This window comes from Pleurodeles waltl, chromosome 4_1 (genome assembly GCF_031143425.1).
Source record: "Pleurodeles waltl isolate 20211129_DDA chromosome 4_1, aPleWal1.hap1.20221129, whole genome shotgun sequence".
In the NCBI taxonomy this organism is placed as follows: domain Eukaryota; kingdom Metazoa; phylum Chordata; class Amphibia; order Caudata; family Salamandridae; genus Pleurodeles; species Pleurodeles waltl.
The window spans coordinates 995,982,905-995,995,967 of record NC_090442.1 but is presented as its reverse complement, the minus strand read 5'-3'; the positions used below and the strand labels follow the sequence as shown (position 1 = coordinate 995,995,967).

The 13,063-nt window shown below is 41.3% G+C and overlaps 1 protein-coding gene across 1 annotated transcript in view; it reads right to left on the bottom strand.

Moving 5' to 3' along the window:
- Nucleotides 1-13,063, bottom strand: part of LOC138288315 (chloride anion exchanger-like) — a 355,789-nt gene that overhangs the window by 136,498 nt on the left and 206,228 nt on the right. The window contains exon 8 of the mRNA XM_069229825.1: nt 5,735-5,817. Coding sequence (XP_069085926.1) covers nt 5,735-5,817 — 83 coding nt within the window. The remainder of the gene's footprint in view (nt 1-5,734; nt 5,818-13,063) is intronic.

Here is a 13,063-nt window from a genome sequence, read left to right as displayed (position 1 = left end):
ACCCTTGACCTTGTGTTGTGCGAATCAAAGACAGCACATCTCTGTTACCACTGTCTGATGTGTGGTGAGAGGTTATTCTTCACTCCATGTTGCCTACATCAGTGTCCCCAAGGTCATGGCTGGTTCATGGGGCCTGGGAAGTGATGAATGCATGAAATGGGTGGTAAGATATGAAGTCATGAGAAATGTCAAACATAATGTTCTTCTTCAATCTCAAGGCATTATTTGGAGATAACATTTTCCTGCATGAATAAGCGGATATAGTATTATATCTTTGTCTACCCTCGATAGTTGCCTGTTCTGCCTGTTCAATGATTGATATCAGAGCATCACAGATGGCTAATACCTCTTGATTAGGCTTGGACACAACTCGCAGTGGAGTTACATAAAAACTCCTCAAGATTCTACTGAGTTCCGTGAGCGGATGGAAATTGGCATGTTGTGCTGATTTTCAGCCCCGGGGTCTTCGTCTGTGCTGAGAAATCAGCATGAATGGCACCAAGCGGCACGTCAGAGGTCAATGCCACTTGAATGGGCTTTGCTGCCACTCGTGTAGATTATCTACTCAAGCTGCAGCTTTCCCAACATGAACGGTCACAACCACCCACATTGGGAAAATCACGCTGGATGCACTCTTTGTGTACGAAAACCATGCTAGGGGATGCCAATTCTCGGTCGTGCTTGCCATCTTACCATTGGCGAGTCATGCATAAGGAAAAAGTCCGCCATGTGGTGGTCAGCAAAATTTGGCCAGAACTTTGCGTTACATGCGTAATACGGAGTGGCAAAAACTCTGCTAACTCCGCTGGCAATCCAGAGTTTATCGCTCAGGCCTACTTTTGCCTGTAATGTAATTTCATGCCTTATGCAAAGAAAAGCAAATTTGATTTTGGAAAGGTTTTAGGATTCAATTTAAAAAAAAAATCCCAAATAAGGTAAAAAAAATATTTCATGCATTAACCATCACTAAAAGTGATGTATAGAATTAAAGTATTTTAATTATATTTTAATATGTTTTGTTACATTAATTTTTAAAATCTAAATATTTTAGAATTAAATAAAAGCTATGTACTATTTTTATATATTTGTTACCAATACATTATATTTATTTACATTTCTATCTATTTTAAATGCTTTAATTTAAATTAGCATTATTTCCTATGTGGTTTACAATTAAGTCCCTGCCTCCATTATTTTCTATCGAGGGTTGTAGGACTAGTGGCTGGCCTTCTGTGGTGCCAGACTGCTACTGTTAAAAAAAAAAAAAGCAGCAACTTACAATCATAGATCTGACTCCACTCCCTTTTCCAGGGTATTGGGACATGCAAGTCTACACTTTTGAGTACTTTATATTCGAAATTTTGAGAACAGCTAAAAGTAGTAAAGCTACTCGAAAGTGTAAGAGTAAAGCTACATGTGTAAATTACTCACAAATATACCGCACCGAAAACAATCAGGTGACCACAAATTATGACATGAACATGGGCAAAAGAAAAGAAGATGAGTAGAGAACTTTTGTTTTTATCGTGATCTAACATTTATTGTAGCAGCATGGCTAAATGGACAATTAGAAACCACAATTTGTAGAAGTTATTAACACCCTAAGGCCCTGTATATCTCTCGTCTGTATACTCCTAACACTGATATCCCTGGAGGTCAACTTCGGAATGGTCAGTGCTGAAACATATGTGTAAACTAGGGGTCACATGAATGAGTCCCACATGGTTGACTCTGCCTTTCATTGTCGATAACATGTTACCCCTGAGCTGGATAATCACAGCAACTGTTATTTCCAGCACCACAAAGTAACAAAAAGTATGGTAGACTTTGCAATATAAACACATGATAGCTGTTATTCAAGGTAAGAACATTTATCCTAGAATGTTCCCTTTTAATAGTTCTTGGTTCTTCATTGAGGTCTAGCATCATACAGATAGTGTTAAGATCTGTGGATTTCATTGAAATGTGCACTTTCTTCTTTTTGTCTTTTTCTGATCATTTGGGTACACTTTTGGCATAATTTAGCAATTTAACACATTACATTTTTCATGTGCTGCCAATTATGCGTCACAGTGTGGGCAGCCATGTCTATCTTTCCCCCAAATTGCTTACTACACTAAGGGCCTGATTTAGATTGCAGTATAGCCTATGCCACTTGTAATAACGTGGATGGGAGATCCGTCACGTTTGTGATGGAGTAACCTGACCGACAAACTCTAAGCCGGACCCTAACTGATGAACCCTTAATCAGGCTCTTCACTCATCCCTGTGTATCATTTAGCCTCCACATTATACACTGAACCTTGCCCTTTACTGCAAAGCTCTCTTCAGTTATCTGTTTTCTCACCACTGCAAATCTTTTCTCGTCCCCCTTACCTTTGCCCATTCAAATCTGCTATCAAATATCTTTACATCTTAATGCTTGTTTTGAACACTCCTCCTCTCAGAAAACACTTGCTTGAATGCAAGAACCTGTTGTCCCAAAACTTGCCATGTCTTTCATGATTGACTGTATGAGCTCTTTTTCCCCAGCAATAATGCCAGATCATTTTGTCTGTCTCAAGTTCAACACTAACAGAGTCATAGTGTGCGAGCCTACACTGGAGCATCTTGATGTTATGCACACTAGAATCCTTGTGGTTCCGGGTGGACTCTGCACAGGAGGTATGTAATGGATGGAGAGGTTTTAAGGTGTGGTTCACTGAACGTATGATATAATGCACATTACATTAGTATATGCTGAGGAATAAAGTAACGTTTGATCGCAGCTCTCGTGTGGCATAATACATATTCATGTTTCAGGGCTGGGGAAGACGCCACATATACTACTTATTCAAGAAGTGCCATTTAGTGTCTTGTACTAGCTAGGTTCTTCTTTGTGCCTATGTCTCTTAAGTGATCTGTTAGGGGATCGGTCACCCTGCCACATTTAGAGTTTCTTCGCGTAAAGGGAGGGAGTTATTTTTCTCATGAAGAATGCCCCACTGTTGGTGAAAAAAATGATGGAGTGTTAAGTTAAAATGTTATGATATATATGGAGCTATTCTGACTACATATTTATGTGGCCAGAATCTGCATGTGCACTCACATACACATGGATACATATATATTAAAATATGAATGTATGACTGCCGCATATGTCATGAAGCGGTGGCCATTTGTAAGACACCATTGCATACATCATGAAGCACTGGACATTTGTTTTTTTAAATTTACAGTTAGAAAGATGGTGGTCACTTGTCTTTGAGCGGTAAGTTTAAAAAATAAACTAAAGGGTGTGTGAAAGTATATTTACAGAAACAAGAGGGCTGATAGTAAATTTCAACTGGCAAGTCCTCCTAAAACATTAAGAAAATTGAAACTTTAAAATAAAACTTAAGGATTGGCCGTGGAGAGACACAGATCCAGAGATGGGTTGGAGAAACATATCAACACCACCAAATGGGGTAGGTAATAATGAAGGGGTGTTTATTACAAAAACTCAGTGGGTTGGTGAGGGAAGAAACAGACAGGATTGGGCATGGAAGAGAATCAAAGAGAGCACGGGTGAGAACAAGAAAACACACATACTTCCTTGGAGTACTAGAAGCAAAAGTTTCATGAATGTAAGCTAAGGAAGGATAGAATTCATCCAATCAAATGGATACTATACAAGTTATTGTCCAGGGGATGGACAAAAACAGGACCCCATACTTCGCAACATAATCACCTCTTTCGACTCCGCCACCTACCCAGACCCCTGGAAGCATGCGGAAATCACTGCTCTCCTAAAAAAAAAAACAAGCCGACCCGGAGATCCTCTCCAACTACCGCCCCATCTCCCTCCTCCATTTCCCCGCCAAGGTTGCCGAGAAATTTGTCAACGCCCGCCTATCCCACTTCCTCGAAGCAACCAACACTCTTGACCCCTCACAATCCGGGTTCAGCAAGAACCACAGCATGGAAACCGCCCTCATCGCTTGCACTGACGACATCAGGACCAAAGTCGATAAGAGCGAGATCGTCACACTCATCCTCCTAGACCTCTCCACAGCCTTTGACACCGTCTGCCAACACATACTCCGCACACGTCGCCACAAAGCCTTAGGCTGGATCAACTCCTTCCTCACCGACCAGACCCAGAGAATCTGCCTTCCACCCTTCCACTCCAACACTATCAAGATCACCTGCGCAGTCCCCCAAGGGTCCTCCCTAAGCCCCACACTCTTCAACATCTACATGATCCCCCTAGCCAACATCCTCCGAGCACACGGAATCACTATCCTATCATACGCAGATGACACCCAACTCATCCTCTCCCTCACCAGCAACCCTACCACCGCCAAAACCAACCTACACGCTGCTCTCCTCGACACTGCTAACTGGATGACCACTAACCGCCTCAAGCTCAACTCCAACAAAACCAAGATCATTATCTTCGGCCCCAACAAAACCACATGGGACGACTCCTGGTGGCCCACCGCCCTAGGCCCCGCAACCACCCCCACAAACCACGAACGCAACCTCGGCATCATCCTGGACCTCTCCCTCTCCATGACACAGCAAATCAATGCTTTAACCTCCTCCTGCTTCCACACACTCCGCACTCTAAAAAAATCCTTCAAATGAATTCCCCCAGAGACCAGGAAGACAGTCACCCACGCAGTCATCAGCAGCAGACTTGACTACAGTAACGCCCTCTACGCCGGCACCACACTCAAACTCAAACGCAAACTCCAGAGAATCCAGAACACAGCCGCACGCCTCGTCCTTGGCCTACCCCGTCACGAACGAATCTCACCACACCTCAAATCCCTTCACTGGCTCCCCATATACAAGAGAATCACATTCAAGATCCTCATCCACGCACACAAATCCCTCCACAACACCGTCCCAACCTACCTCAATGAAAGAGTGAACTTTCACACTCCCACACACAACTTCCGATCATCCGACCTCGCCCTAGCCACAGTCCCCGCATCCAACGCACCACCACAGGAGGCAGGTCCTTCTCCTACCTCGCCCCCAAAACCTGGAACTCCCTCCCCACCAACCTTCGCAAAACCAAAGACCTCCTGCTCTTCAGAAAGAACCTCAAGACATGGTTGTTCAAACAGTGACCCTCCCTGCCCTGCCTGACTCCCCCCCCAGCGCCTTGAGACCCTCACGGGTGAGTAGCGCGCTCTATAAATTTTTTTGATTGATTGATTGACAAGAAATGGAAGTAATTGAATAACAAGCAAGCATATGGGACTGACAAATATACCAACCAATGATAGGCAGTGCGATGATACAAAGCCCACTGGAAGTGTTAGTATTGTACATAAAGTACACAATAAGCCATCCACCAGTAGACAGCTGAAGCTGTCTGTGGGTGAGACCTAAAAATATGTGGCCTTTTGTAATTTGTAAAGAAGGTTTGATTTGCTGTTAATTCAGGTTTTAGGTAATTGGCTATATATCCTTACCTCTCTAACCTTATGTTATTGCTGTTTTTACTTATTTTTATTATTTATTAGACTGTTATCACTACACATAATTACCAAATAACTACTTTTTTCATTGTAATGGCTTAGTAATTTTCCCAGCATAAAATTGACACTGCGTTTCCATAATAATTAGAAAGAGGCTAACCATCCTTAAATATTTTTTCTGGAAATAAATACCCAAATGCATGTTTCAAACAAAGTTATAATATTCTCTGTGTACAATCAAGAAAAAGGCACTCCTCAGAAAATAAAGACTAAAGACTTACCCTTTTATTATTGTGCCAACTACATCAACACCATATCGTTCCTTAAAATCAAAGGCGTATGATAGGCCAGTTGCAATGATCACCTATAGGGTTACAAATAAAGGAAACAATGACAGTATTCATTTCTCATGAAATTCCAACCTGCATCATGCAGCATAAGATGATATTTCTTATGCTGGTGCTAACAAATTGCATTTCACTCATTTTCTTATGCACATTCAGCAAAATGGACATAGTAAATTTACTTACTTGAAGCTCAAGATCACCCCCAAGACAGTCAGAATAAAGAGGTCCTAGAATGTTCTGACTACTCAACATTACAGAACATTCCTGAGTAGAAATCGAATCCATAGTGTTTGTTAGCTTCTAGACATTGCACACTGGACTACTTTGGAAACTATTTCTGCCACAGTTTTTCTAGTCAACAATAGATGGCATTGAAATGCAGCAAACCTGCGATGTTTTCATGTGGCTTTGTTTTCTTAGCTCCAGTGCAATGTTCGTAACATGATGAAATGGTTCATATACTGATGCCAAAACCAAAAAGCTCCTGTGGGCAGGTCAAACACAGAGAGGGAAGAAAGCAACAAACAAGAGCAAGGCAGCTGTGATTGTCACTAATCCTGAACGAGGATTGGCTCTATGGATTACTGTATACAATGCTGCATCTGAAAGAAGCTGGAGCTGTCTGTAGCGCGACCATAAAAATGTGATCAAAAATACTAAGGGCCTCATTATGACTTTGGCGGGGAGGAGGCTGCTGACAAGCCTGAAGCCTCCCCCCAGTTGTGCTTAATGTTTCCACCATGCTGACTGGCAGAAATATGGTTTTACAACGTTTCTGCTGGTCAGCCAGGTGGAACCAATGCATCGGCATTGGCTTCGGCTCCTTTGAGGGAGCCGAGGCCAATGCTGTCACACAACAGCTCCCTCAGAATGTTCAGAGGGTGCTGGCAGGGGGGCCCTTGCCCTGAACTTCCCATGCCCCTCCTGTGGTCCCCAGAACTGGCTCTGCCAGCCTTTTCATGGCGGGAGCCCCACCATGAAAATCCTGGTGGAAAGTGGACTTGTGATCAGCGCGGCGGTGCCGCCGTGGGCACTGCCATGTCTAGCCACAACTCTGACCGCCGCCACCCCAGCGGAATCCATGATCCCGGCGGTGATGGCAATCCACCTGCCAGGATTGTATTCTGCTGGTCGGACCGCCAGGAGTGCAGAGGTCCGACTGCATCCATGAGTTTGGCAGTCGCAAGATCACCAGACTTGTAATAAGGCCCTCAATGTGCGGAAAGCACATGCACATTCACAAGAGTTTAATATGTAGGGTTGAACCGTCAAAAAAGTCTGATGAGGAAATTTCACTCAATTAATTTTTAGAAAGGTATATCTCAAGACATTACGACTGTGCAAATGAAGTCAATGGAGACCTGGAGTATTTTTTCAAGACAGGCACTTTAAAAGCAGTTCAGAAAATATAAAGGTGAAACAAAATGTGAAAAGGAATTTAGCGAGGTTTCTTTTAAACATGGAAATGTGCTAAAGCCTTTGATGATCACACATTAATGTTCTGGATACTGCTGCATTAAGCACAGTAGGCTTGGAGGGGCGAGGGCGGGATAAGAGGGCACTGGAAAGCACCAAATCTAGAGACTAGACTATGATGCAAAAATCAGTTTTCTCAGAACAGGTTGAAAGTTGAGCATATTCTATTGCTAGTCGATGTTTGCAGTTTCCATTCACATGTTCACAGTGCTCTCTATCCCACTACAGTAGTTTGCATTCCTTAGAATCCTACAAGACACCAGATTCTTTTGTGCTTTCTATGGTGCAGATGTGTAGTGTTGAAATGTTTACTTTAATTGGAAGTCACAAACAGGTAGAAAAGGCATCACAGGAGCATCGTCTAGATCACCCTGTTTAACAAGGAGTGTGTAAGGATTGTAATTTTTTATAGTGGCCCTCCCAGTATTTTCCTGTTGGCTGATTTAAGGCATGTGTGTTATGATACTGTTGGTTAGTGCTACAGCATGACTCCAAAAGCATATACTGTAAAAGTGGTACATTCAATTTTTCAGTAAGAACTAGATAAGTCTCCGAAAAAGTGCCAGTGTTATGGAATGTAAATGTGGGCAGCATTATATATTTATACCACTAATATGTATGAACAAATTATATAGCTCCAGAGAGGACTGTTGTTTTCTGGCTAGGCAGTTTTAAAACCCCTGAAATAACACATGGCAATGAAAACTTATTTGCCATGTAGGAAGCTTACATACATTAACTAATTCACTCCTGAGGGTTCTGTTCCACCTGTTGATCAAAAAATGACTTCAATAGTGAAAGTACATTTTTGGTATCTGGTATGGAAAAGTAACTTTTAAAAAGTGTTTTTCGTATTGTTTAAAGCCAGCTGGAACTGCACCAGTTCAGATGGATACCTTTCCAACATCAACTGTGAACAGCATCCTTATTAGGCATGAAGTGCTGGCCTGCTAGAGAAGGATACGTCCAGTTCTAAAGCCAAAAGGACAATGCTGATCACATTGTTTGGAAAAGCAGGTAAAGGTGATACTACAAAGTGGTTTAGCAAAAACTCCTCTTCATATTAAAATACCAAATGGCACTCAAAGTGACAAGAGATAATTTCACCCAATTTGTGTCTGTCCACAATAGAAGGGAAAGCTGTTCATAGATCAGAGATCGGGTATACACACATCTCTATACAGGTGGCTTAGAAGGGGTCTCAGAGCTTCTGTAGTTGTGAGGGGTTTGTGTCATCCTGGCTTGAGGACTCAGGCAGTAGTGTAACAAAACTTGAGGGGGCCCACCTGCAACATATAGGTGGTGGGCCCTCTCTGGCCCACTGCCTATCACTTTGCTCAGTGTACTGTTCTGATGGGGGCCCCTGGACTGCAGGGGCTGTGGGGGCTAATGTTATGCCGCTGGACATCAGGTAGGTGTACAGTAAGGTGAAAGAGGAAGAGCTGAAAAAGAGTAATGAGGTTTGGTGTGAATTCTGCCTGGCAGTGCTCAGGTTTCATATACCAATTTATCAACAGGGAACCTGGGAGACCTTAACCCACAAACCAACTGCACATTACCTCATGATGGTGCATTCTGGGCAAAAGGTTTATTTGTTATTAGTGAGATACAAAACTCCATTCATCATGAATAGGCACAGACAAGAAGTCACATATTTTAAGTCTTCATTTAAATCAATGTCCTTATCTAGTGCAAACAATGTGGATAGATGTAACTGCAAAAACAGACAATGCAAGGCAATGAAAACAATGAATAAACAATATATTAAAAAGAAATGCAACATTGTAATAGTATTTCAAAGCTTTATTACATGGAAAAATTGAACCAAAGTTTGTTTATCAACCCCTCCTTTCTATCCTGGCTGAGCTGCCTTGGCACCAACAGTGCCTGACTGAGTTTTTAAGGTGACCCATACATTAGCCGAACAACAATCATGTTGCTCTCTACTTCTAGAACGTCTCTCTCTGTTTCTATATTTTAATTGTGGTGTTCCTAGCAAACAGATAAGGAATGCTGCTCCGAGAGGCTTACGTGTGAGCTTTAACAAGGATGTTTACTGCTCTGCTTGCACGCACCACATCTCCCAGGAAGTCGAAAATTCTCCTCTCTGCTGTAAGAAATTGTGTTATTAGTTGAGATTGGTGAAAGCGCCACTCAAATATTAAACCCAATCCCTATCAGGGTGGACAACAAAAAAGGCACTAAATTAAGCTGAACTTAACCCTCTGGTAGGTTGGCAGAAAATATGTCAGGCTGACTTAAAAGCAATATAATGCATTTATGCAGCAGACAAACAACAGTAGTTTAGGAAACGCAACACATGAAAAATCTCAAACCAATTGAGAAAAATAGATTATGTTTTAATAAATAAAATTACACCAAAATAAAAAAATACAAATAGTGGAACCGGAGATATGAATTTTTTGAGTTTTTACTGAGATCTAGTGCTAATAAAAGAACAAAGATGACAACTATGGGTATCTGGTTGTGCAAGACTGTGATGACGGGACAAAGCACCAGGCTGTATCCGACGATGAGTCGTCAAATATGACATCTCAGTGAAGTCAGTGATACGGGTGGGAAAAACTCTGAACGAGAGAAGTCCAGAATCCTACCTGAGAAGGTTGTTATGGGTTGATGGGGTGCTGCTTGTCTTCAAGGTAGATGAAGATTTCTACCTTCGGACTTGAACATTTTTCAGGAGTTTTAAATACTCCAGTGGGATGTAGCAGCAGGCTGTACCCAAAGAGGCCTCCGAAGGCCTGATATCATCATTGTGAGGTCCCACTCAAAGGGATTTCTTGCTGTGTGAAAAAACAAAGTGGGAACTGTGGCAAAGTCAATCCCACAGGTGATGCACTGTCATTGGATCAGATTACAGGTATGTCCCAGTCTCCTATTGGTACTCAGGACAGATTTTCTGGAAAACTGAACATTTACCAAGTCACAGATTTTGGTTTTTGGTAAGAGTAGACAACTTTGACATCACACCAAGAGTCCAGGACCTCTAGGAGGACAGAAGGGAACAGCACCAGCAGGCAGGTAAAATGCCAGTTTCTGGACCTTGTTGTGTCCCTGTAGCTTACACAGGAGACCAGCCATCTAGCCCTTGGAGTCACTCTGGTGGTCCCAGGTTCAAGGAGCAGGTCCAGTCTTCCTCAGGCAGCGGACAGCAGGGCTCTCCTTGCAGCAGCAAGGCATTCCTTCTTCTGAGTTTTCCACAGTTCCAGAGGTGATGTCATTTGGGGTCTGAGAGTGGCACCTTTTATCCCCAAGCCAGCCTTTGTGTGGGGAGCAACTTCTGGCCCACTCCCCAGCCCTTCCTGGATGCGGCTCCCATATGTCTGGGGTGACAAAAGACTAGTCTCAGGTTCCAATGGGTTGCATTTAATAGTGCTAATGTTTTTTTTGTGAACAGGTAGAACACTAATTCTTGGCCTCTTTTGATTTGTACTTTAAAATCCTCTTTTATGATAAAGTTGGATTGTAGGTTACAAATATGAAAATGCCACTTTCACAAATTTTACATTTTTGTGTCCATATACACAGTGCCTTTCTGCCAGTAGCCTGGGTTACATGACTCTGCTTTTGTGGGTTATGTGCAGGATGGGCCAGGATAGCTGTAGCCAGATCCACTTACACTTCAAATTCCTAGGTAGTCCTACAGCCCTCAAGTCTTTCCTACAGCCCCATCAGAGCAGGCTCTGCACAGCAGACAGGGCTCATTACAAGGGTGCTGGACAGCCCCCCTGTGGCCCCCTGCACCTGTTCTCTACCAGCATTTCCATGGTGGTGAAACTGGCATGAAAAGCCTGGAGGAGAACCAGGTTGTAATCAGCTAGGGTGGCGCTGACTTTAGCGCCGCCCTAGCTGATTCCAACCTGCACTGCTGTCAGCTTGTTGGGATCTCTGATCCTAACGGAGATGGTGGTAGGTTGGCCTTGCTACTAGCCAACCTCGTAATGTGGCAGTCGGGCTGCCACAACCGCGGTGGTCCGGCAGCCACCTCGAGTGCGGCGATCCAAGGATAACCACACTCGTAATTAGGCCCTATAACTAAACCAATCAATGAAATATAACTATTAACAACAATAAAATCAAACATACAATTAAATTCACAATGCACACTAATTTAAACAACTAACTACTTCAAAAACAACAAACACTGCATGATATGGAAATTCTGCTAGATTTTCTCACCAAACCATTACAGAAAAAATATATACATTTCAACAACTACCTAACCAAGTAAGTGAAACTTATATTTACACTAATACATATATATGAACTTATATTCAAAGTAGCAAACTATAAACTAAATATCAAAATAACACCAAAGTGTACACTTACCATAGAAGGACCAAACAAATTTAAAAAAATCAAACTAAAACTAAACCAATCAATGAAATATAACTATTAACAACTTTAACCGATAAAATCAAACAAACAATGAAATCCGCAAGGCACACTAATTTAAACAACTAACTACTTCAGAAGCAACAAACACTGGATAAATCTGCTAGATTTGCTCACCAAACTTTTACAAAAAAATATATACATTTCAACTACCTAACCAAGTAAGTGAAACTTATATTTACACTAGAAAATAATTGTTATTAAATTAAAAACAATACATGAAAAAAAATCATTAATAAATAACTAATATATTAATAAATTAATACAATACTAGCCAACTTCTATCTTTTTACATAGACTTCCTAAAAGAAAACCGTCTGGAAACAGCGATAAACTGCCTGAAAATAACAACTATCAAAAATCTGCAAAAAGATATGACAAAAGAAGTACAAATGAATACAAAAGTATAAACTCACCCATATAGTGAGTAAAAATATACCTAATGACTTCAATATCTACTAACTTACAGCAAATTAACATTTAAAGTAAAATACATGTTTTTTTTCATTGAACAGAAAATAAAGCATCTGCTCTACATAAGAACACCCCCAACGGAACTGATGCAAAATCGTGTGAAACATCTATACACAACATACATGTAAGTACACAAAATGGAAGCCATTGCATCCATTTAAATGTAAATAATAAATATATAAATTTGAAAATATTTTAAGTGTTTATGCTATTACACTAATTTCAGCTACAATGATACAAGCTGCATAGTATATCTCTTCACAGAAAGGAAAGCAGTTACTCAATAACATGGGCCACTACAGCAAAGAAACTGCCTCAACAGCAACTATAAACTGGAAATGTACTCAATATTATTCTAATGCATGCTGTTGGAAGGCAACCTTAAAAGATGATGTTGAGATTCATGTAATATAGCACAACCACCCCCAAATGTAACATAAATAGAAGTAAGAGAGATATTGCAGGATATAGGAGAGGCAAGCACTAGCTCTCAGGAATCCACAAGCAAAATCCTTAAAGATATACCACCCCAGTACCCGAACACAAAACAGGCCAATTACCGCCTATCCTCCGTTCAAAATGCTTAATTATATGAACTAAAAGATCCCATACCTGCCGTAAGAAAATACCAAACATACACATACCTGAACACACAATGACACGTAATGAGGAACCTTTACTTTTACACGACAACCTACATAACGGAAAATGAATCCTAATATTATCTACAGCAGATAACCTAATAAAACTCAGACAAAATGAAATGTGCATGATGGATGGGACCTTCAAAATGTGTCCCAAACTATTCACTCAGATAAACACTATACATGGTGAATATCAAAACACAAATATCCATTGTATGTATACTTTACTACCAAATAAACAAAGCAGCACTTA